Consider the following 20,811-nt stretch of genomic DNA (forward strand, 5'->3'; position numbering starts at 1 on the left):
CTGGTGGTTTCCTCTGGCAGCCCCACCCCTAGTACAGTGACACCAGAACAGGGAGCCCATTTGAGAACTGCCTTGTGCTCACATAGATACACTTACTGATGCCCACCCCCCTCCCTGCAAGCAGCCAGAGCTGCTGGGTGCGACCCGGAGGTGCTGCCCTGCCGTCTCTGACAGCAGGACTAGGAGAAACGTCCCTTAGACCTCCTGTTCTTCACCCAGGATTCCCAGCTTTCCCCCTGCCTGGCATACAGTAGAATTCCATTTCCTTGACACCCTCTGATTAGGCGGGGCCATGTGATTTCTTAACCAAAAGCATTTAATTGCTAAGGCAAGACACCCTGCTCCCCCCCAGCCCCTGTGACAGTGTGATTCTGTTAGATGTGATGACTGCCCTCTCAGTCTGGGTCCCCGAGTGACCACAGAGCAGAGCCCCCCTGCTGGCCCACAAGGGACGTGTAGCTTTGGTGAGAAATGAACCTTTGTTGTTTTGAGCCACTGGGATGTGCGACATTAACCCAGCCTATGGCTAAAGCTCTCCTCGTTTCCCCCCGACGAACCTACCTGGTCCTGACCAGCATCCCTCTCTGTATCAAGCCCGCTCTCTTTCCCAGCGTCTTAAGCACCCTGAAGTGCAATGACTGTGTGTCCAGCATCTCCTAGGAAGCAGGCACTGTGTGCCAAGGACACAAAGGGGAGACCCAGTCACCCCCTCCGCCAGGAAGCCGGGGTTCAGGACAGCATGGTGAATGCTATGAGATATACTTCAGCAGGGAGTGATTCTGTGAGACCGGTAGAGGGGGACTGCAGCGTGGAGGGGCACCTGATGACCAAGAAGGGCTTGCAAGAAGAAAAGATACTCAACCAGCCTTTGGAGGGAGGGGAATTGGGCAGAGGAGAGGGGGTCGGAGGTATGGCATTCCAGGTCGTGGGAACACAGGTAGAGGCACAGAAGTACGAGGTGGGCGGTGAGCTGGTGTGTGGTGACAGACCAAGTTTTGCTGGGCATCCTCTGTGAGGTCACATCCTCTGTGTGGACAAAATGAATGAATGTCTTGCCTATGGTTTTGAGCTGTTGGCCCGAGCTGGGCAGCATGTCCGTTGTTTCATCTGAGGAGGTACAGGAGCCTGGCAGGCTCCTGAGGGGAAGAGGACGCCTATAAGAGGCCTCACCACATTTTCCTGAGTGGCTCTGAGGAGTCATAGAAATAGAAGTGGCAATTCAGAGGCAGTACTAGGACCAGAGGCATGGGGTGGGATGGGGGGCGGTCTTTGATGGCAGCTCTCAGGGAGAAAGCTCACATCTGCCTTCTCCAGAGGGAGGCCAAGTGGTGTCATAGGAAGGGCAGGACTTTACAGTCAGAGGTCTGAGTCTTGACTTGAGAAAGTCGCTCAACCTTTCTCATTGACTTGGTGCAAAACCAAAATGAGATGCAGTGCCTGCTACCCAGTAGGTCCTGAATAAATACTAGGTGCCTTTTCTGCCCCTACATGGCTTGAGCCTGTTTGTCAGAGCTGCCTCACCTGTACAGTGCCTTAAAGAAGAGGGGAAAGAAGGACAAGGGCCGGTGGGTGTGTGGAAGAGGTGGGCAGTGTGTACTCAGCGTGCCCAGGCATTTTTGAAGGGCTGAGTGATGAGGTCTTGGAGCCCTGCTCCTTGTCCCCTTCATAGGTCAGCTCTGGCCAGGAGCTTTGAGTACAGAAGGAGGGACAAACCCTGCAGCCAGACCTGGCACCACCCCCAGGCAGTGGGAAAAGATGCAGTGGGTGCAGCACCAGGCCACTGTGTACTGTCTTTCTTGGTATGGAAAAGTGAGTATTTCACTCATTCTCTTAACCCTTCAGACCTTCTACTCACCATTTCCTCCCACGCTCTCAGCTAAAGGATTTGCAATCAATTCCGCTGAAATAAAAGAAGCGATCAAGAGGGAACTCCCTCATCTTCTCACCCCACATCCACTGCCTGCCTTCCCTCCCCTGAGATGGAGAAAGTGAGGAAGCGCCTCTTCTCTGGCCCTTGCTGGCCCTTGCATCTGTGCTCTGTGATTTCACCCTCACTCTACTGGGTCCTGCCCTTGAGCAAACACGCCTCAACACTGTCCATTGTAAAAAGAGAAACCTGGGCCCTTGACCCCTTTCGATGCTCCCCATTCAAAGCAAAGCCTTTGAACGAGCTGCCAGGAGTTCGACTCCCCCTACCCACGTGCTGCCCAACTCACTCCAATCAGCTCATTTCCCCTGTGCGGCAAGTGCTATTGACAAGGGTGACCTTTCTTCACTGGCCTCATCTTACCCCACGGGCATTTGCCAGCCGATCCTCGTTGTTGAAACATTTCCTTCTCCGGGTTTCTGTGACTCTCCCAGACACCTACTTCTGCCACTCGCTCCGTCTGCCCTCTTTGCTGGCTTCTTCTTCTCCTCTAGATTTCGAATTATTGGGACCTTCTCTTTTTTTCCATTTGTATATTCTTCCTGGGGATCTCATAGTTTGAATACACCTATAATGCAATAGCTCCTAAATTTGTCCCTAAAACTCCATATTCATATATCCAAGACTTTACTTGATATTTCCACTTGGATGTCTAATAGTCATCTCAACTTTACCAGGCCAAGCAGCATTCTTGACTAACTGTACTACTTCTTCCCACAGGCACTCACTATCTTATTATATCGTTTCATTTTTAGAGTAACACTTATTTTGCTTATTCATCTGTTCTCCCTGAAACCAGAAAGCTCCATTATCTGTTCCTCTGTTCAATACTATATGACAGTGTTCGGCACACGGTCAGGCTTAACTGACTAACGAATGAGTCTTTGGCATATGTAATATGCCAGGGTTTCTAACTCTTGAGTAAAAGGAAGCTTCATATGCCTATGGATAAAAACATTTAGGTTAGATCATCATGAAGACCGTTTCCTAAATTCAGACCCACCTGGTCTCCTTTTTTGGTTTCTATCTGGATTGAATGGGTCTGTTTTGACTGTGTTCATTGTCACTGGTTTCCATCAAGCTCCCATCAGAATATATGAGATGAGTTAAGAGTACCCCAAAAGGATAGCCCGCCTTTGCCTTAGGACTCTCTGAAAAGGATCTGGGGTCCTCTGCTCACAGCTTAAGCACTAGCTCCATCTCACAGCTCGTCACCTACGTTCCACCGCACAGGGTGGCAGAAAAGCCTCAGCTTTGACTTAGCTAAGACCAAGGGACCAGCGAGAGAAGATCAAGCCGGAGCTCTACCATAAAGTGAGGGAGGGAGAAAAGATGACACATTAGAAGGGCATGAGAAAGTGGAATAAAAAATATACAAATAACAGATGGCAATGGCAAACCTAAGGAGAGGATGTAACGTGTCTGGGGTAGGATTCCTTGTATTACCACTGAACATTGGGTATGAGAGATTTGATCCACCCCAGGGGCCTCTGGTATTAGAATAAGCCCATGAAACCTAAGTGTGGGCCCTAGGGGCTCCAGGATGCATTTCAAACGATCACCTTTGAATAACTTCACCCTCGAATATATGATCTGCTAGAATCAAAATCTAAGGGAGAGAAAGCATTCTCAGTATGCTCCCACCCCACCCCTGTACTCAACACCCACAGCACAAACACACGGGTAAGCTCTTCTTCCAGAGGCAGGGGGCTGCCAAGGGCAGAACGACCCAGGGCTTTGGTTGTGGAAGAAATAAAACCTTCAGTCACCCTCAGTTGTGGCTGACAAAGCTTCCAAGCAACTGCACAGGCTCCACTCCTGCAAATGGGGAAATCTGACTAGTGACAGAAATGAGAACAGTCCTCACTGAAAACAGGGGAGGTGGATTCTGGGGAGGAAATGGTTCTCATGGCAACAGACTGCCCAATGGTGAGCGGGAAGACTTGCTACACAATCTCTTAGGTTCCACACATGGGCTAAATGAAAATGCTGGGGGGAAAAAAAACCCACATTCTAAATGTACCTCTGCTGTGTCTTGCTGGGGGAGGGAGAAGATGGTTGGCTCCTGAGGTCACCCCAACTCTCCTTCTGTTGCCAGGCAGGGCTCCGTAACCACAGACGAATCAAAATCCCTCCTGGGAAGCGGGACTCCTGGATTGGAGATTTCAGGGAGTGGAGAAGGGATATAAACTGCAGCATCGAAACCTAAAAACGTATTTTATTTCGAAGTTGTGCTTTGGATTTTCCCCAATCCAACATCTGTTGAGTGACAGTCTTAGGTTCACACAAAGCATCTCCAAGCATACATACAATATTCCAGTTATCAACACTATTTTAAAGAATATACCATTTTACACAAACGTGACATACAAGTCAGACGCCACAACATTGCAATTCCCTGGAAGACCTAACTTCTCTTCTGAACGTGAAGTACATATACACCAGCCCTTCCAGTGGTCTGTTCATCCTGTTGCTGGCATCATCTCTCCTCATCTCTTTGGGGAGAAACCAGGGCACCCTGAGGAGGTTGGCTGAGACCAGTGTTTCCAGTTTACAGGCTGCTGGCTGCAAACTCCTCTCTTTTCCAAATTGGGATGCTGGTAGCCCCGCCCCACCTCTGCTTCCCAAAGACTGACCATCAGAGTCCACACCGGGAAAAGGATCCATGGCTCCAGGGGCAGATTGGGGTTCTTCGAAGCATCATGCTGGTTTAGGAAGCGTATCTGAGGAAGACTGGTCTCCCTAGGCCCTGGGTGGCCAGCTCCGTTTGGCTTTTCGGTGTAAAAATCACAGTGTGCAACCTCGATTCCAGTTGATTGCAATGAGCTCTGCCGAGAAGGACTCTCCTCCTAGGGTTCCTAGTCCTCTGGACAGGACCATCTCACAGGTGTCAGGAGCACCAGAGAGGGGAAGACAACTCGGCTCCCAGAGCGGCGGTAGCAGGTGACCTCTCACACACTGTCCAGTTCATGATGCAAATCAGCAGATGGACACTGACCGAGGGGATGGTGAATGCAAGTCATGTACTGGGCTGAAAGAGAAACAAGGCAGGAGCAACAGAACAGGCCCAAGGTGTTGTCATTAAGGAGCTTTGCCTTTCCTTTCTTAGAGAAGGATGCGCCGGAAAAAGAGGAAAAGGGCAGGTATGGGCACCAATTTTGACCAGTTGGATCAAAAGGAATGTCAAGTGTCAAGTGAAGGGTAGGGTTTTATTTCCAGCAAGGAAACAGATCCTTGGGTATGAAAGGCCCCTATTGGCTCAGGACCTGTGTAAGTCCAGGTGACAGACAAGGACAGGCCACTAAACAGAGCAACAAAAGCCAAGAATGCGGAGGACTGTGGGTTGCCTCTCACAGGTTGACATACGCACTGAAGGAGTTCTTCATCTCTCCCTCCTGGCTCTTGGTATGGTTTTCCTGGTGTTGCAGGCTACTTTTCTAACTAACAACTTCCTGCAAAGCTTCTCTTTTCCTTCACACAAAAGGAGGAAAATCCTACTGCTTTCCATAGAGCCAACTACCAACTTCAAAATGTTGGTCTGAAGAGGATTTTCTGGGTCAAAGATAAGAAAATTCAGATTTTCCTATCTGAATGGCAACCCGTTATCTCTCCTAAACTGTGGAAAATAAGGCAAAAAGCACAGCTTTAACCAGAAAACACAGGAGAGGAATGAGTTTCAGCTTTAACTCAAGTAGTTGTCTGAGACTCATGAGCCTGGGGTTTGACTGCCCCCAGCCCTGGTCCTCCTGGGATAGCATGATGTTAGGGGAGCTGGGACCATGGGCACCAGATTTGGAAAGCAAATTAAAGCAGACAAGGGTATTATTTTTGCTTTTTGGAGGTGAACCAGAAAAACAGCCAAAGGAAGGCCAAAATATTCAGCATCCAATTTTTGATTTTCTTAGATTCGGGCCTTGGAAAGACCTTAAAGCCTGTGGGGCGAAGAGTTCTCTTAGTTGTCCTTGTCTGGATAAATGAAGACCAGTTTTAAGGAGCAATGTCTCTCTTTAATCTAACTAGGGCTCCCTAAGCCCCCGCTGGTCCCTGAAGAGAGGCCTTGTAGAATAACCCAACTAGGGGATAAACTTAGAATAAATTTTCATTTGGGAACAATTTTAGGACTAGCAAAGCTGAATTTAATTTTTAATAGGATAATGAATTTTATGTCTTAAGTACCCAAAAAAGTGGGAGGAAGGACCCATTTCTTACCTTTTCCAAACCTGCCAAAAACACAATAAAACTGTCTTAAGCCTCTTTACCCTAAAAGCAACCAACTATAAAACTGTCTTATACAGGAAAATGTCTTAAATGGAAAATGGTCCATCAGAGACAAAGATAGGAACCCGAGAAACGTCTATACATTCAGAAAAACTTTAGAAGTTCTGTAAGAAGATTGGGTTGTAGTTCTAGAGAATGGAGGAGAGCAAAAGCAAACACCAATGATCAATTCACACCAATAGAAAGAAGACAGAGAGAAAGCCCCCAACCCCAAACAGTTTACAGGATTGAGTCCCATCCTGCTAAATTTCACACGGTGGAGAGATTCCAAAGGCTAGGTTCTCTGGCCCAGACAGAGTTGAGATTTGTAACGGAAACAGAGACCCCTGGTGGCTCCTGTGTGAACTGCCATGATAGCTTACAAAGAGACCGGTCTATCTAGGACCAGGAGAGGCTACACATGCCAGAGACTAGAAAAACTTGTGTGTGTGTGTGTGTGTGTGTGTGTGTGTGTGTGTGTAAAACAGAGAATGAACTGTATATGATTCTCTATATTCAGTACCCAAAACAAGATGCCACTGAGAGCTGGCCGTCAGCAGCCAACCATCTGGTTAGGCATCCCCTGTGTCTGAGGGGACTGAGACTTCAGCCCACGGCCCTGTGACTTGCCTTGCCAGATTTCACAGTGACCTGATAATGGAAAAAAACCTATCATCTCTGGCTAACCTAAGAACAGTATGTACTGTAGCTGGCTGGATTACGACAACTGGGGGAAGCAGAGGGTAGCGGGAAGGGTGGGGGAGGGCTGGGCGATAACGAGGGCTTCATTCTCAAGGTTTTGGGTGATGGGAAGTCTAATTCCTGCAAGAACAACTTAGAACTTAATTTTCAACTGAAGTCCCCAAGCTAGTTAAATAGGAAGATTTTAATAACAGTCAGTCCCTCCAGTCCCCTTGTCTAGACCAATTAAATTACATCCCTCAGACAGTACAAGACTTGTCAGTGGGCTGTGGGGAGGCAGAGGAGTTGACACCGGGGCTAGTGGCATTTGTTTTGGGGAAGACAGTGGGCTTGGGCCGTGTGGCTGGCGGCTTGACTGGGGCCGCCATCTTGACAGACTTGACGGGCCGGAAGGCGCAGGCGATGTCCCCAGCAGTGCTGGCGCTACGCTGGAAGGTGGGCTCGGGGTCCTTGAGGAGCTGAGTGTGCAGGGGGCTGGAGGGCTCCGATGTGGGGGCCACCACGGGGGAGGTCTTGAGGGGCTCCAAGGTGTCCAGAACCACGTCCGGGGTGTGCTTGACGCTGCTCTGCCGTTCTAGCTCCCGCAGCTCGTTCAGGGCAGAGTTCATGGTCGCCTCAATATCCTGTGGACAGGAGAAAGGAGAGAGTGAGGCTCACGTAGGGAGAAGCCCCCAGGGTCCTATTTCAACAACTTGGGCCAAATCATGGAGAAACCAACTGTAAGGAGATGTCCAGATGATTTTATTTGGCCAAAATCTTTGAACATATGGATGTTCAGAATGGGAGGAAAGGGGGGCAAAAGGACGTTCATTCTCATGAGGGTTTTTTTTTCCCCTTTAGACAGAGTGGTTGAGATGCTTTTTAAATAGAGCCCTCAGGTTTTAGACACATGCACAGATGTATCTATGGATGAGATGACATGTAATCCAGCAGGGACAGGAAAGGTGGATGAACTAAGAGTGGCCAGGAGTTTGGTCATGAGTACTTGGGATTCATATTCTACTTTTGTTTGAAACTGTACATAATAAACAATTTTTTAAAAAAGTGGTACAGATGAAGTATGATCTTTGTTATCTTGGACTTTAAAGGCCAAAGGTTAAGAGGGTTAGTCCTTCCTCCTCAAGGACTGAGGGAAGGTTCAAGAGCCCTGGCCCTGAGGATCCATCAGGACACCCCCCCCACCCCTGCCCCCGCTCCACCCCATCCACAGCGCTCATCTTGATGAAGCCATTTCCTTCCACCCATCACCATGAGAGGGGACCAAGGAGTGACCAGGAGGGGGAGCCAGAGTCCACATAGGTGAATCTCCGTTGAGTTTCACAGTGGAATACCCCAGATCTTAGGAAACAGCAGTCCTAGCTCAGGAGCTCAAGGCAGAACCAAAGACCCTCTGTTTGCAGCCAGCTGCCTCCCAGGGAGACCTCCCAGATCCCTCCCCACCTCTCCACACACTGTGCCTAGCACCCTCAGACCACCGCAGGACTCCTCCCTTGGGATTAAACTCACATGGAAAGACTGCATGTTTCAAGCAAAGGCCCCTGGTTAAGGCTTCTTTGCCCTACAGGGTAATCCATGCTTTCTGCTGACAGTGGTTCAATTTCACTCATCCCTCTGTTGTTCTCAAACCTTAAAATTGTGCAGAAAGAACTCCATCTCCCTCCTCAGTCCCGCTCTGCAGCCAGAGTCTGTCCCAGTTATGTAGCTATTCTGACGTTCCTAACACCTGGCCAAAGAGGGAGCTGGGAGGATTCCCGTGGTGCAAGGCAGATTGCAGCCAAGAGCTTAAGGAGAGGCACAGAAACAGAAGGCTAGCAAAGCAAGACATCTCAGGCCCGTAGCTTAATACTGTGCTTGCCAGGTACACCATCCCTAAGCAGAGCACCGCGATTAAGCCAACAGAGGCCACACCAGCCTCTACCCTGCAAGTTGGGGTGAGGAGAATCTCAACTCAGTTGAGACATAAAAGGGCAACGATGAGTCCTTAGTTCCTACCCGGTCTAATGAAAATTATAGAGTTGGGAGAGACGTCTGAGTGAACTGCTTGGAGTGGCCCCGAGAGTCGTATTTTTAGAGGTGGGGTTGGATCTCTAATATTTCATGGAAAACAGAGACTCGTCAGTGTGATGCATACATGGAAGGAAGACCCTGTAGCAAGGGAGCTCATCTCCACTGCCTCTGGAGGCTTGGGCTGGAAACCTTTCTGGTACCGGAGTGCCCCGTGGCAGAGTAATTTGGGGCCTTCAAGACCAGGAGCAGATTGTTGATTGATCATTGATCTATCACTAGGGACCAGAGATTAGCCTCAGGGATGATGGGGATGGCACATTGATATGAAAATGCGGCCAGAACTACCTCTGAGCCTCACCACTCGGGCAGCTTCACTGAAATCTACCAGGGTCTCAAGACTCAAAACTTGGGCTGAATGGATTCTATCAGAAACACTCAATCTGTAACTACTGGCTTTAAAAATTACAACGGGCTTGCAAATAGCCCATATATGAGTAAGAAGCCTGCCTTCTTTTATTTTGTCTTCAAGTTCTTTTTGGGGAGAGAGGGATCGACAAATTTCTTGGAAAGCCATCTTGTCGGGTCTAGTTGTCTAACAGTCCCTGAACTCAGTGTATAATGTACAAAGCACCGTTCTCTTTCAAGTGCCGTCATAATGAGCATGGGCTGCACTAAGCAGCAGTGACAAGTGTGGGCTTGTGGTAGCTATTTGTCCAAGAGCCCCCAGTTACCTGTGCAATGACCTCAGGGTCCATGGGCCGGTGGTTATTGAAGCTTTTTGACCTGCCTGCTGTCACCGTCTTCCGGATCTGTGGACTGTCCAGCCGGTTCTTCAGGGATGAGTGGCGGCTGATGGAGTTGAGGCTCCCATGCCCACTGATGGAACACTTATCTGGCCCTTCCTTGGGGAGACTCTGGCTCAGGATGGGCTGGGAAGATGGGCGGCAGCTTGCCCCCACCCCCGGGGAGGCGGAATCAGTCAGGGAACTGCTCAGCCCATGGCCGTCGCTCCGAAATGTTTTGCGGATGCTCCCAGATTCTGGCCGCTTCCTTTGCCTTCAATGACAAACAGAAAGGGCGGTGTGATCAGGGAGCCCTGGCTCCGAGGAAGCTAGGATTAGTGAGAGAGGGGCAGATGTTGGCACCCAGGGATTTCTGGAAGGAGAGGACACAGAGCATGTCCTCTCCTATGTCAACTTCCCTTGCTTTCTCCATGTCTTTGTCTCCCTGCCACCCCCGACCTGGGCAAAGGAGAAATAGATACTTACTTGGCGGTCGTGGGCTTTGAGTTCTCAAGATGTAAGGTGCTGTTAGGAAAAATGTCTGATTAAGCAAAAGTTTCTAATGGGAGACAGATTCATGAAAAGGTACCCTCCGTTACCTGCTCTGAACAGAAAGCAGGCCCCAGACCCCAGGTAGGAGAAAAAGTCTCACCATCACCAAGGAGGTAGGGAGTTGCTGGTAAGAGAGTTGACTTTTCCAAATTTTAGCATGTTTCTTAGTCCACTGACAAGACTAATTATTTTGGGCTTTGGCAAGAGGCTGTTGTTGCTTATTCTGCAGACATGGAACAGAATATTTTTCAAGAGGCTGCAATGCTGCAGAGTTTGGGCCACGTTTGTGCATTTTCTAGGGTGGAAATACATCTATGTGACCCTAAGTCACCCAGCACTGGGCTGAACCCTGGCTCTGAGTCGATCTGTTTCAGACCACTAAAGCTCTCAGATGAAATGGTATGGCAGAATCTTATTCATATGGGTGTTGCCCACTGCTGAATAATTTCATTATCTCTTGGAATCAGATACTATAGGACCTAATCTAAGAGGCAATGACACTTCTGGTTTGGGATGGCAGCTGGGCAGCTCTGAACTTGAATCTACTAAGGGCCACTGAGGCTGAGGTGGGAGTTGGGGACGGAAGAAGGGAAGGGGTAGGACCTGAAGATAAGGAGCTGGTCCTTGGGGCAGGGCCCCTGCGGAGGTCTTCCTCATCATACATGCCCGGGGCCCGGTTCGGGATTTGGCACACAGTAGCCACTCCGTGAGGCTGCCTGCTCAGCAGCTTTAGCCTTGGGGGTCAGCCACTCTCCAGTGGATAAAGGATGTTCGCAGAGTCTTATAAGGTCCAGTTGAAATGACTTTTCTTCCTCTGCAAATTCTTCCCTGCCCTCCCTCCCCCACGGGCAGGCAGACTTGATCACTTCCCCTTCTGTTCCTTCAGTGCATCTATGGAAACACTTTTTAGTGACTTGTCTCTGTGGCATTCACCTTGCCCGACTGTGAGCTCCGAGGCCAGGGATCACCTTAGTCGTCCCCGAAGAAGCGGCACGCGTACCTGGCACAACAGGAGGCGCTCAGTAAACGTGTGGAAGTTGAACTGAGAGGCTGCACCCTAATAACTCCTTGCTGATTTCCTTTTTCCTTCTTGGGAGGAGGGCTGACTTACAAGGCCCAAACTGCTAAGGAGGCAGATTTATGGAGTGGCTGGTGTGGGCCCGGCCCCAGGGATATAGAGGGAGGAAGACAGAGTTCCCGGTTTCAAGGAGCTCAGCCTGGTGGGAGATCCAAGCGCAGCTTGTGTCCTGAGACTGCCTCGGGAATACAGAATAAGGGCACCTAACTCAGCCCTGAGGAATTCAGGGGTGTCAGAAAGGCTTTCCTAAAAAGAAATCTTCGGACTGAGTCTCAAAGGGAGAGGAGTCGACCAGGTGAGGAGACAGCAGATGTGAAGGTCCAGGGGTGAGAGAGAACCCAGGGTAGTCAGGAGAGAGAAGGAGCTCGGGAGGAGAGCTGTGTGGGGCAGGAGGTGTGGCTCGAAGGCCGAGCAGTCCTAAGGGCAAGACATCCCGGGAGGCGGCTGCTCACCCACGGACCAGCTGGCGTCTGGGCAGACCACGTCCTCCAAGACCCCATCCTGATACCACCAACCAAGGAGTTCACGGGAACCGCCTTGACTTTCTACCAGATGTTCCTCTTTTGACTATTCAAAGTATTACTGTCTACAATTCCTTTGTACAAATGGCAACAAATATATGATGCCTTAAAAATATGTACCCGACTAATTAGCTAACTCTCTCTCCACCAACCTCACCTTGGTTTCTGGGTTAATTACAGGCTTACAACCTTATGATTATAGGCTTATAATTAACATAGACTTGTAAATAATGAAGAAAATGTCATTAGCCCACAGTTAACTTTGTACTAGCTGGCCCCCCCAACAGGGCACTATGCTGGAGGGAAATAAATTAAATCCTTGATGTTTCTTACCATCTGACTGAAATTGTAACTACACTGACCAAGTGAGCTGAATCAGCTACTTTACTAAGTAGAGGGTGAAAGAGATGGAAAAGAAACATGTGCCCCAACCACTCCCCCTGCTACCCTCTGGTTGGAAAAAAGCCAAGAGATCTGGGCGACCTGGTGCAGTTTAAAAACAACAAGCATCTTTTATTCTCCTTCCAGTTTCAGTGTCCAGAGGCTACGGTTAACAGGTTTTCAATGTGCAAATCATTTCATTCCTCCAAAGCCAGAGGGGAATAAAAACTGTACATCATCTCCAATCCATATTCATCGGGAGCGCCCTGGGGCTTGTCATCCTGCTGGCACTGGGCCAAGTTTCAGGGTCTGGCGGAAAGAGGTCTGTAGGCTTTGGGGCTTGGTGTCTGGCCCCTTGAGATGAGATTAGTTCTCCAATAACCTGAATGTCTCTAGGGGAGGCAGCAGCACACAGGCGTGGAATCCCTCTAGACAGCCAGATCGGGTGTGGGTGGAGTTAAAACCCCAGGATGTTGCTAACAGCCACTGTGAGAGCTGGGGGGCACAGTTACGAGCCTGCTGGACAGAAGTGGGAATCTGCAAAGGGACTAACAGGGAAGGATAATACACAGGGCCAAAGCAATAGGGAAAAAAAATGGCAAATTATTTCTACTGGTGTGAAAGGGCAAGAGAAAAGGGAGCTGGGGTGTTAGACAGTGACGAAAGAGCTCAGGACAAAGCTTTCCTTGGGGGGGCTGGTGGGGGTAGTGGTCTCCTTTCCTCCAGGGGAGCGAATGCAGGATGAGGGAGAAACAGACACGTGATATCTAGATAAACCATCTGGGGTGACGCGAACTTGGTAGAAGATGCACGAGACTTCGGATCTTTGAACAGACAAGGGCCAAGGAAGACATCAAAGATTATTATTTGAGTCAGAATTGGAAAAGAGAAGGCACCTCTGAGAAACAGTACAAAACCAAGTTGCGTGAAGTGACTACAGCTTTGGCCAAAGTTTCAGCAGTCAGATGGCCAGGAAGGTCTGAGCGGACATACGCTGCGTGGACAGAGGGGCACACCCGTCCTTAGCGTGACGGCCGCTAGCCGGAGACCTGGGCCTGCTGACGAGGCCTGTGGATGTTTCCTTGGCCCTGTCCACCTTGGAGCAGCCACGAGCACATGCAAGCTGTCGGGCCGGGAAGTGGGGGGATGCAGCACAGGGATGGAGAGGGCGGTTAGGCCAGAGGGTGAGGCGGGGTGTCGCAAGTCATTCAGGGGAGCAGAAAATGAAAAGCAGAGCTTACTTGTTGATGTTTGCAAGATAAATATCGGCTACATGACCCCCACTGGGACAGCTGGCCCCCGCTCTGGCTGTCACCTTTTCTTCAGGTGGCTCAGAAATGACCTCAATCTCAGACTTGGGGCTGGACCTCTCCACGACACCGTCCTCGCTGGGGGAGAAGGGGCAGGCAGGCAGGGAGGAGGGGAAAACAACAACAACACAAAAAGCAGTGTTAAATCGGCAAGATGGCCCCCCCGACACACACGCGACCCCGCAATGGTTCTGAGGCAGCAGCGACGCCTGGCTGGGCTCTGGGAGCGGAGGCAAGGAAAGCTATGAGCCTTTGGAGGGTCATTTAAATAAAAATAAATAATCCTGCTGAGTTTTGCAGGGTCCTCAGATCCTCTGAAAGCTGGGCTAGGGGACTCCTGGATTCGAGGTGTCTGCCTTCTACCCCTCGCTGCTTTCCCGGGGCAGCTGTGCCGGGGCCACCTCCCGCAGGAGGTCCAGGTGGCTGTTTATGTGCTCAGGTCCCGAGCACAGCTGGGCAAGGGCAGTCAGCTCTGCCGTGGCTCTGGAGATGCCGGCGTTGAGGCAGGACACCGCCACACTCTGTCGTAGCGCATCTAGCCCCGCTTAGAGCGTCCAAGCCGGTCCCAGGGCTCTCCACGGCTCTCCCGGCCCCTCTGGCTACTGATGACAAAGAAAGCCCCTTCTCCCCCACAATTCATCTTCTCCCAGTCCTGGAGTGAAGTCATAATGCTAAATTTGGGAGGGTCCTGTCCACGCACAGATGGCCACCAGGTATGCGATGTTATCAACAGAGGGAGGATTTCCCCGCAGAACGAGCCGGGGAGAGGCTGGGAGGGTGCAGACTCATTCAGGATATCAACCTTTAAAAAATAATATTAAGGGAAGGACTAAAAACACTGACAGCATCGTATCCAAGGGGAGGGAGTCGGGGTCAGAGGCAGGGCAATGGGGCAGGGAGGCAGACTTGAGGGGCCACGGGGAAAAGCCTTCCTGATCCAAAGACATTGCTTCAAAGAGCAGGAACCAACCTACAGCCCGTGTGATGAAGTCTCTCTGGAATCAGTCCATGTTCCCTTTGTTCCCCGATATCCTTTCCCCTCCTCTCCCCTGTCTTTCTCCAAGTCAACCTCATCTGGGTTAAATGAACTGGGTTATTTCCACAAGGCTGCTTAAGCTAGATTTCTACTAGAAAATGAACTCAACATTTTCATTTGCAAGTGGAAAAGTGCCATCAGGTTGTTTAAAAAAAAAGACAGAGGAATCAAAATATTTTCCCAACCTGATCTTTCCAGAAAGAAAATATAAGTGGTCAACTAATAACCCCTCATTATCACTCATCAGGTATAAACGTGGATGAGCGCTGGCTGGCAAGTTTCTAAAATGACTGGGGGTGGGGGAGGGTGGTGGAGATGTGATTGGCGGGGGAGTAGAGAGTGGAGAGATGAAAAAATAATTCTCCACTCAGTCTCTGAGTCTGGGGGCCCTTCAAAGGAACCGTGACACTTCAGGACTGTGTCGGCGCCCCCTAGGGGTTGGTCTCCCTCATCCTCCTGGGCTCCAGAAATAAAGTCTCACTCCCACAGTGCGGCCAGGGACCCCTAAAGGTGCAGGGGGCCTAACGTACGTGTCTTGGACCACGATGTACTGATGGGGGATGAGTCCGTCGATGCCATTGTGCCGGCCTTCCCACCAGTCGTCGGAAGCCCGCTGGTAGAGCAGCAGGGATGCCCCCTTCTTGAAGGACAGCTCTCGGGCTGTCCGGCCCACGTAGTCAAACTTGGCAATGGCCTCGATGGGCTCACACTCTGAGAGGGGTGGAAAAGAAGGAAACACGTGTTGTTGGGACTCACAGACTCAGGAAACTGGGTGGAAGAGCCCAGTTCACTGAATTTACAGTGGTGGGAAGATAACCTAGTGTGAAAATAAGTCACAGATGATCTATAAAGCAGGTGATTCCCGTGCAGACTGTGCAAACCCCTGAAAGCACTTGCATGCCCTTCCTTGCCTTTGCTCATGCTGTTCCCTCCACGCGGAATCCCTCTCTCTGTCACCTGCCTGATGAAACACATTGAATCACAACTCAAACATCACCTGCTTCCTCTAGTAACTTCCTTGGTGTTTCCATAGCTCTTTATGCCATACTGTACTTGTAAGCATTACTTCCTTTCTGACTATAAAATAACTCCATTAATTTAGAACACAACATATTGTACTTTGAATAATTTATTTACATTATCCACTCTCCCTACTAGAACATGAGCTTTTAGTCTCTATAAAGAGAAAATAACTTGCCCAATCAACTTTCCAAGGAGCAAAATATGGAATATATTTTGTGGTCAATACATGGAAAAATGCACATGTAAGGGATTGGAAAAATTAAAAGGGGTGTGCAAAGGCAATGTATTTTTACTTTTGTGTGAGCTTCCGTTTCCTCATCTATAAAATGAGGATAATAATAGTGCCCTTTTCAGGAAGTTGGTATGAGGAGTCAACACATAACAATTTGTAAAAGTGCTCAGAACTGTGTGGGCCCACAGTAAGTGCCACATACGTGTCAGCCACTGTTATTATTGCCATCGTTGTCATTATCTGCTCTGGGCGGCAGGTAGAGGTCAGAGAGCAAAAAGAAGGCACCCACAAATCAGGAACCCGGGGCTAAAATCAGATGTTCTGAGTAGTGGAGAGAAAGGCTACTTACAAACAAGACTATGCCTAGACAGCCGGGGCAGATGGGTCTGCTCCTGAATGGGCAGGGCTGGGGACTTCACTACAGGGGGCCTGTCTAAATATCCCAGTGTCAGTTCCATACAGCTGCGGGTTTGTCACTCGACCTCTCTGGCCTCAGTTTTCTTAACTATTAAATAGCAGCTCTATCAATTTCACTAGGGATTAAGATATAAGACATATAAAGCCTCTAGCAGTGCTGGGCACACGTAGGCTCTAATCAAATACGAATTTCCTTGGTTCACCAAATCCCTTCCCATTGTGTGGTAAATTATCATATTGATCCATCTGACCTTAAGAGCCAAAGCAGCAATCCTAATTTTTTTTTCTCCTTTAAAAGCTGGCCTAGGATTGCAGAATTCATAGCAAGGCAGGGAGCAGGGAACACTGCAGTCTGTGCCATTTTGTTCTTGTGCCCAGAAAATTCTGAGGCCCCTTGTCAGCTGCTGAGACTTCCAGAGCCCAAGCGATCCAGAAATGGAGGTGTAGAACTGTTGGCAGGAGGGGGAATGTGCTGGCTGGACAGACCCTAATAAATCATGGGCACCGCCGAGGCCCACGGACGACAGCTGCGCATTCCAGCTCTTGACGCACACCCGCCAGGCTGCGCAGCGCATGTCTGTGCTTTGGAAAGGGTCAATTTTTCCAGTCGGCAGGCGTGAGAGCATGTGGTTTCTGCGTCCTGATTCCCATCCCCCTCTGGCTTGCTTCTGCCGGGTTCTGGGCACCCAGCTTCACTATTCCCTGGGCTCTCTGTTTTTCAAATGAGCTCTCCTTCACTTTGGTCTCCAGCTACCTGGCAGGAGTCTGGGCCATGACAAGGGACTGACAGTATGCTGGTGAGACAGCCAGACGAGACAAAGAGCTGGGAGGTGGACGAGGGGCAGTGAGGTGGGGCGAGAAGGGTGAAGGGCTGAGGTCTAGCTCTTCACCTCTGGTTTAATACAGAGACCACTCTGTTGGAGAAGGTGGGCTGTCTCTCCAAGAAAGGGAAGGAGTGAAGCTGGGAGGCAGGAGCGCTCCCTGCTCGTCTTGAGGGCACTGCCGGGCAGGAGGGGTCATCAGGAGCACAGGGTACGTAATCTCTCCTTTCTGCTTCACCGCCCCACAGTCCCACTGACTCCAAGCGGGGCCTCGTACCGTCATCACTTGTGTGGTGCTCTGCGGCCACATCCTGGGTTGAGTCTTCAGCCGAGGTCGTCTCTCCATGAGGGCTGTCGCTGCAACAGAACCAAGAGTAACTGGGACCTCAGCAGTTGCTTACAAAATTCTTGTCTTCTCTCTCACACAGCTTCCTTGGACATGGGATCTATCCTAGGCTCTCTAGATCCTGCTCACACACTCCAGACAGATGCTTATAATGAAATGTAAGGCTCTCGGGATTCTCTAGGCTAGCTCCTGCTACAAAAACTACTCGAGACTACATGGGACCTACAACATCTTGACACAAGGGGAACCCCATTTGAACTTATAAATCTTTTCGAAAATACGGAACAACTTAGCTCCTCAAGGGCTATTTCTCTAGGTGAATTAATTCCTGGAGGGAACAAGGGGGAAGGGAAACACTGGGCTTTAGCATCGGATACAACTGGATCCGAAAACCAGCTCTGACACTCGGGAGCTGTGTGACCCTGGGCAATTACTTAATCTCTTTCAGCCTCAGCTACCTAATCTATAAATCGAGGATAATGGTCTATATATCTCACAGAGTTGTGTGAGGATTCAATGAAATAAGAGGGAGTGATTAAAAAGCAGTGCTTTCTTTCCTTCTTTCTCATTTTGCTTGATGCCTCTGGCTATTTTGTGGTTTAGTACTGGTGAGAAAGTAGGAGGTGAGTCATAGAAATGAGTGGGAAACACAAGCAGGGGAAGAAAGTCTGCTGTAGGCTGGACACTGCAAGAGGGGAGCGGATGAGAGCTAGGTCAAGTTCTTGACAGAATTCATGGAGCCTAAAATTACCCAGGGTGGAGAATCGAGAATGAGCAGGGAAGTTATTAGGAAAGTCATTTCTACTCCTGATCTCTTGGACTTCAGAGTGCATGGGGAGGAGGCACCAGGAAGTTCTGACTTCCTGAAAAGTAGAGAAAAACCCTGTTCATTTCTAAAGTTTCTTCCTCTGGCGGTAGGTAGTAACAAGTGAGACTTTCCAGGCAGTTCTATGGAAGCACCATCACCCCTCAACCCCACATCCTGGCTTCAGTTTCTACCTTTGAGCCTACAGCCTCTCCCTCCTCAGCGGACGGGTCCTTCACTCTAGAAAGTTCCTCAAAAACCAGGGGACTAATTTAGAACTCACCCCGTGTGAAGCAAGAGTTCCAAGGAGGCTCTCCAGACCCCAGAGAACATTACGGGAGAACATCAACAGGGATTCCTCTTTATCAGAAAATGTGGGCACACTTTCTCACTGTTTTCTGGGCCTAAAAACCCTCTGAATGAGTTTGGTGACATTCTGGAAACCCTTGGGACCCCAGGGGTGTGCAGGGCAAAGGCTCACTTTTCCCCAGACCTCTGAGTTCATTTCTGTGGCCGTCCACTAAGGCGGCAGCTCCCAAATTTCACAGAGCCCTGGATTGCTTGTTAAAAAGAGACTGCCTCACCCACTCCCAGAGTTTCTGATTCACTAGGTCTGGGTGGAGTCGGGACACTTGCATTCCTAATCAGCCCATGTGAGGCAGGTGCCGTTGGTCCAGGGACCCCACTTTGAAAACCACGGCTCTAAGGTAAAGACAAGCTGATGCTTTATAAGGTCCCTTCTAGCCCTGAAATGCTATGCTTCTCTCATTCCACATGCACACCCCAGCCTCACTAACACCTGTGGTCTCAGAAGCAGCCCAGCATGCTACACCGCAGGCAGTCCTGGAAAACTGGGTTCCGGTTTCAGGGCTGGTAAGCGTGGCGCAGTGGGGCTGCGGGGAGACCAAGCGGCCTGGTGCTCCCTCTTCCTGGCTGTTCTGGTCTCCTGGCCCATCTCCAGTATACTTGGGCTCTGACTCCCCCTTTGCCACCCCTCCCTCCCCTCCTTCATCCATCTTAGCTCACTTCGCTGGCACTTCTCTCTCTTCTGATGGAGAGGCTGGGAGCCTTCTGAGTGGCTATGAACCCAGCAGTCAGATGGCCCCTCCTACCCAAGGTCATTTACTCTTGATCCTGGGGTGCTTCTGGCCTCTCACCCAGTCTGTGGTAGTAACAGGCCCTGACTAATCTTGTGGTTTTCCCAGAGGCTGCTAATAAATGGCAGATGCACAACCAATGGGGCCGGGGGCTGGTGGTGGTGTGCTGGGAGAAGACCTTGGACAGAACTGAGAGGAAGGTGCCCTCCCATCTGTGCCCGGTGAGCCCTACCAGGGCCCTGCTGCACCGGGCCGTGACGGGGGCTCTGTGTCCTGGAATGGGTCCAGAGCCTGCAGCGGTTTGGTATGTGAGAAGGGAGGTGAAGCAGGAATCGGGAACACTATTCCACAGCTTTTCAACACTCACGCAAGGGAAACCAACTCTCCAAGTCACATGCACAAGGACAGCTCCCTGGAGCCCATCAGCCAGTAGGCTGAGACCTGAACAACATCCCTAGTCCCCACCAGCCATCTGTCAGTGACCGGAAGCTTTCTCTCCGAGCTGGTGAGCCTAGATTTCTCCAGCTCAGCCTCAGATGCCGGGATCTACAGGACAGCAGAGAAGACCGAACTCAGCAATGTCAGTGGTATTTTTATGTTCACAGACACATGAATAGCACTTTCCTCACTCCTTGGTCTGGAGGCTCCTTCTGTGGGGATTAGGGAGAAGCACGGACTGACTGGCCTCTCATTAAGTAAGCAACCTCCCCTGTCCTCCCCTACCTCAGTCCATAGCAATGGGGCTGGCTGAATTGGTTCCAGATGTTGAATTCAGATGGAATCCGATTTGGGCTGGCTTATGCTTTCAGCCCAGGCTGAAACACTGTTTAGGGGAAGAAGGGAAAGGGAGGAGGAGGAAGAGGTAAGGGATGTTAGGGAGTAAAAGAGAGAGGCAATTGTCTTTGCGTTTACTGGGAAAATGACCCTGTAAGTGGCACGATGGGGGCAGTGTGGGGCAGTGGGTGGTACCCTGCACTGACAGTCAAGGAGTCAGGGCTGGGATCCCCACCACTGGGGTGGCCTCAAAGATTGTCCCTGGCCTCTCTAGATTGCAATGACTTAATCTGTAAAATGGAAATCTGTTATTTGTCTAACGGAAGGGTCTAGTAAAGATGTGCCCTAGGGATTCCTTTTATATCTCTATTTCCAGGTGAAGTCATGACGAACCTGCTTCAGCGGGGCACTGGGCCTAACCTGCCGAAAATGGACCTTACCCCGCTTTCTCGTCACAAATGCCTGAGATCATTATTAAATTATCATTGTATAAACTCACAGTCGGGAAATTAACGCTTCATATCTGAAATCTTCCCAATAAGACAGAAATTCCCTGGGACGCAGGACTGTTCTTCTCACAATAGCCAGCTCCGAGCAGGAGCCTGAGAGACACTGCTGCCTGATGAACGGCAGTTCTGCGTACAACCTGATCAAATTTCCTTTCCTGGAGATCATTAATGTTCCTGTTATTGCTGTCATTATCTTTCAGAATGGTCTCTCATCACTCAGAACTCGTAAAAAAA

The 20,811-nt window shown here is 50.1% G+C and overlaps 1 protein-coding gene across 10 annotated transcripts in view; it reads right to left on the reverse strand.

The window, feature by feature from the left end:
- Positions 1 to 4,127: 4,127 nt before the first annotated feature.
- The window catches only part of SRGAP2 (SLIT-ROBO Rho GTPase activating protein 2), a 238,732-nt gene continuing 222,048 nt past the window's right edge, over positions 4,128 to 20,811 (reverse strand). For 3 of the 10 annotated variants that reach the window (XM_057550696.1, XM_057550692.1, XM_057550711.1), the window contains 6 exons: positions 17,324 to 17,403; positions 15,084 to 15,264; positions 13,449 to 13,595; positions 10,162 to 10,200; positions 9,625 to 9,949; positions 4,128 to 7,509 (listed from right to left, as the gene is read on the reverse strand). In XM_057550696.1, the coding sequence (XP_057406679.1) occupies positions 7,126 to 7,509; positions 9,625 to 9,949; positions 10,162 to 10,200; positions 13,449 to 13,595; positions 15,084 to 15,264; positions 17,324 to 17,403 (1,156 nt within the window). In that variant the 3' untranslated portion in view covers positions 4,128 to 7,125. The other 7 variants (XM_057550708.1, XM_057550706.1, XM_057550740.1 and 4 more) reach the window with 6 other exon arrangements.

The sequence above is a fragment of the Balaenoptera acutorostrata genome, chromosome 1 (genome assembly GCF_949987535.1).
Source record: "Balaenoptera acutorostrata chromosome 1, mBalAcu1.1, whole genome shotgun sequence".
Classification (NCBI taxonomy): Eukaryota; Metazoa; Chordata; class Mammalia; order Artiodactyla; family Balaenopteridae; genus Balaenoptera; species Balaenoptera acutorostrata.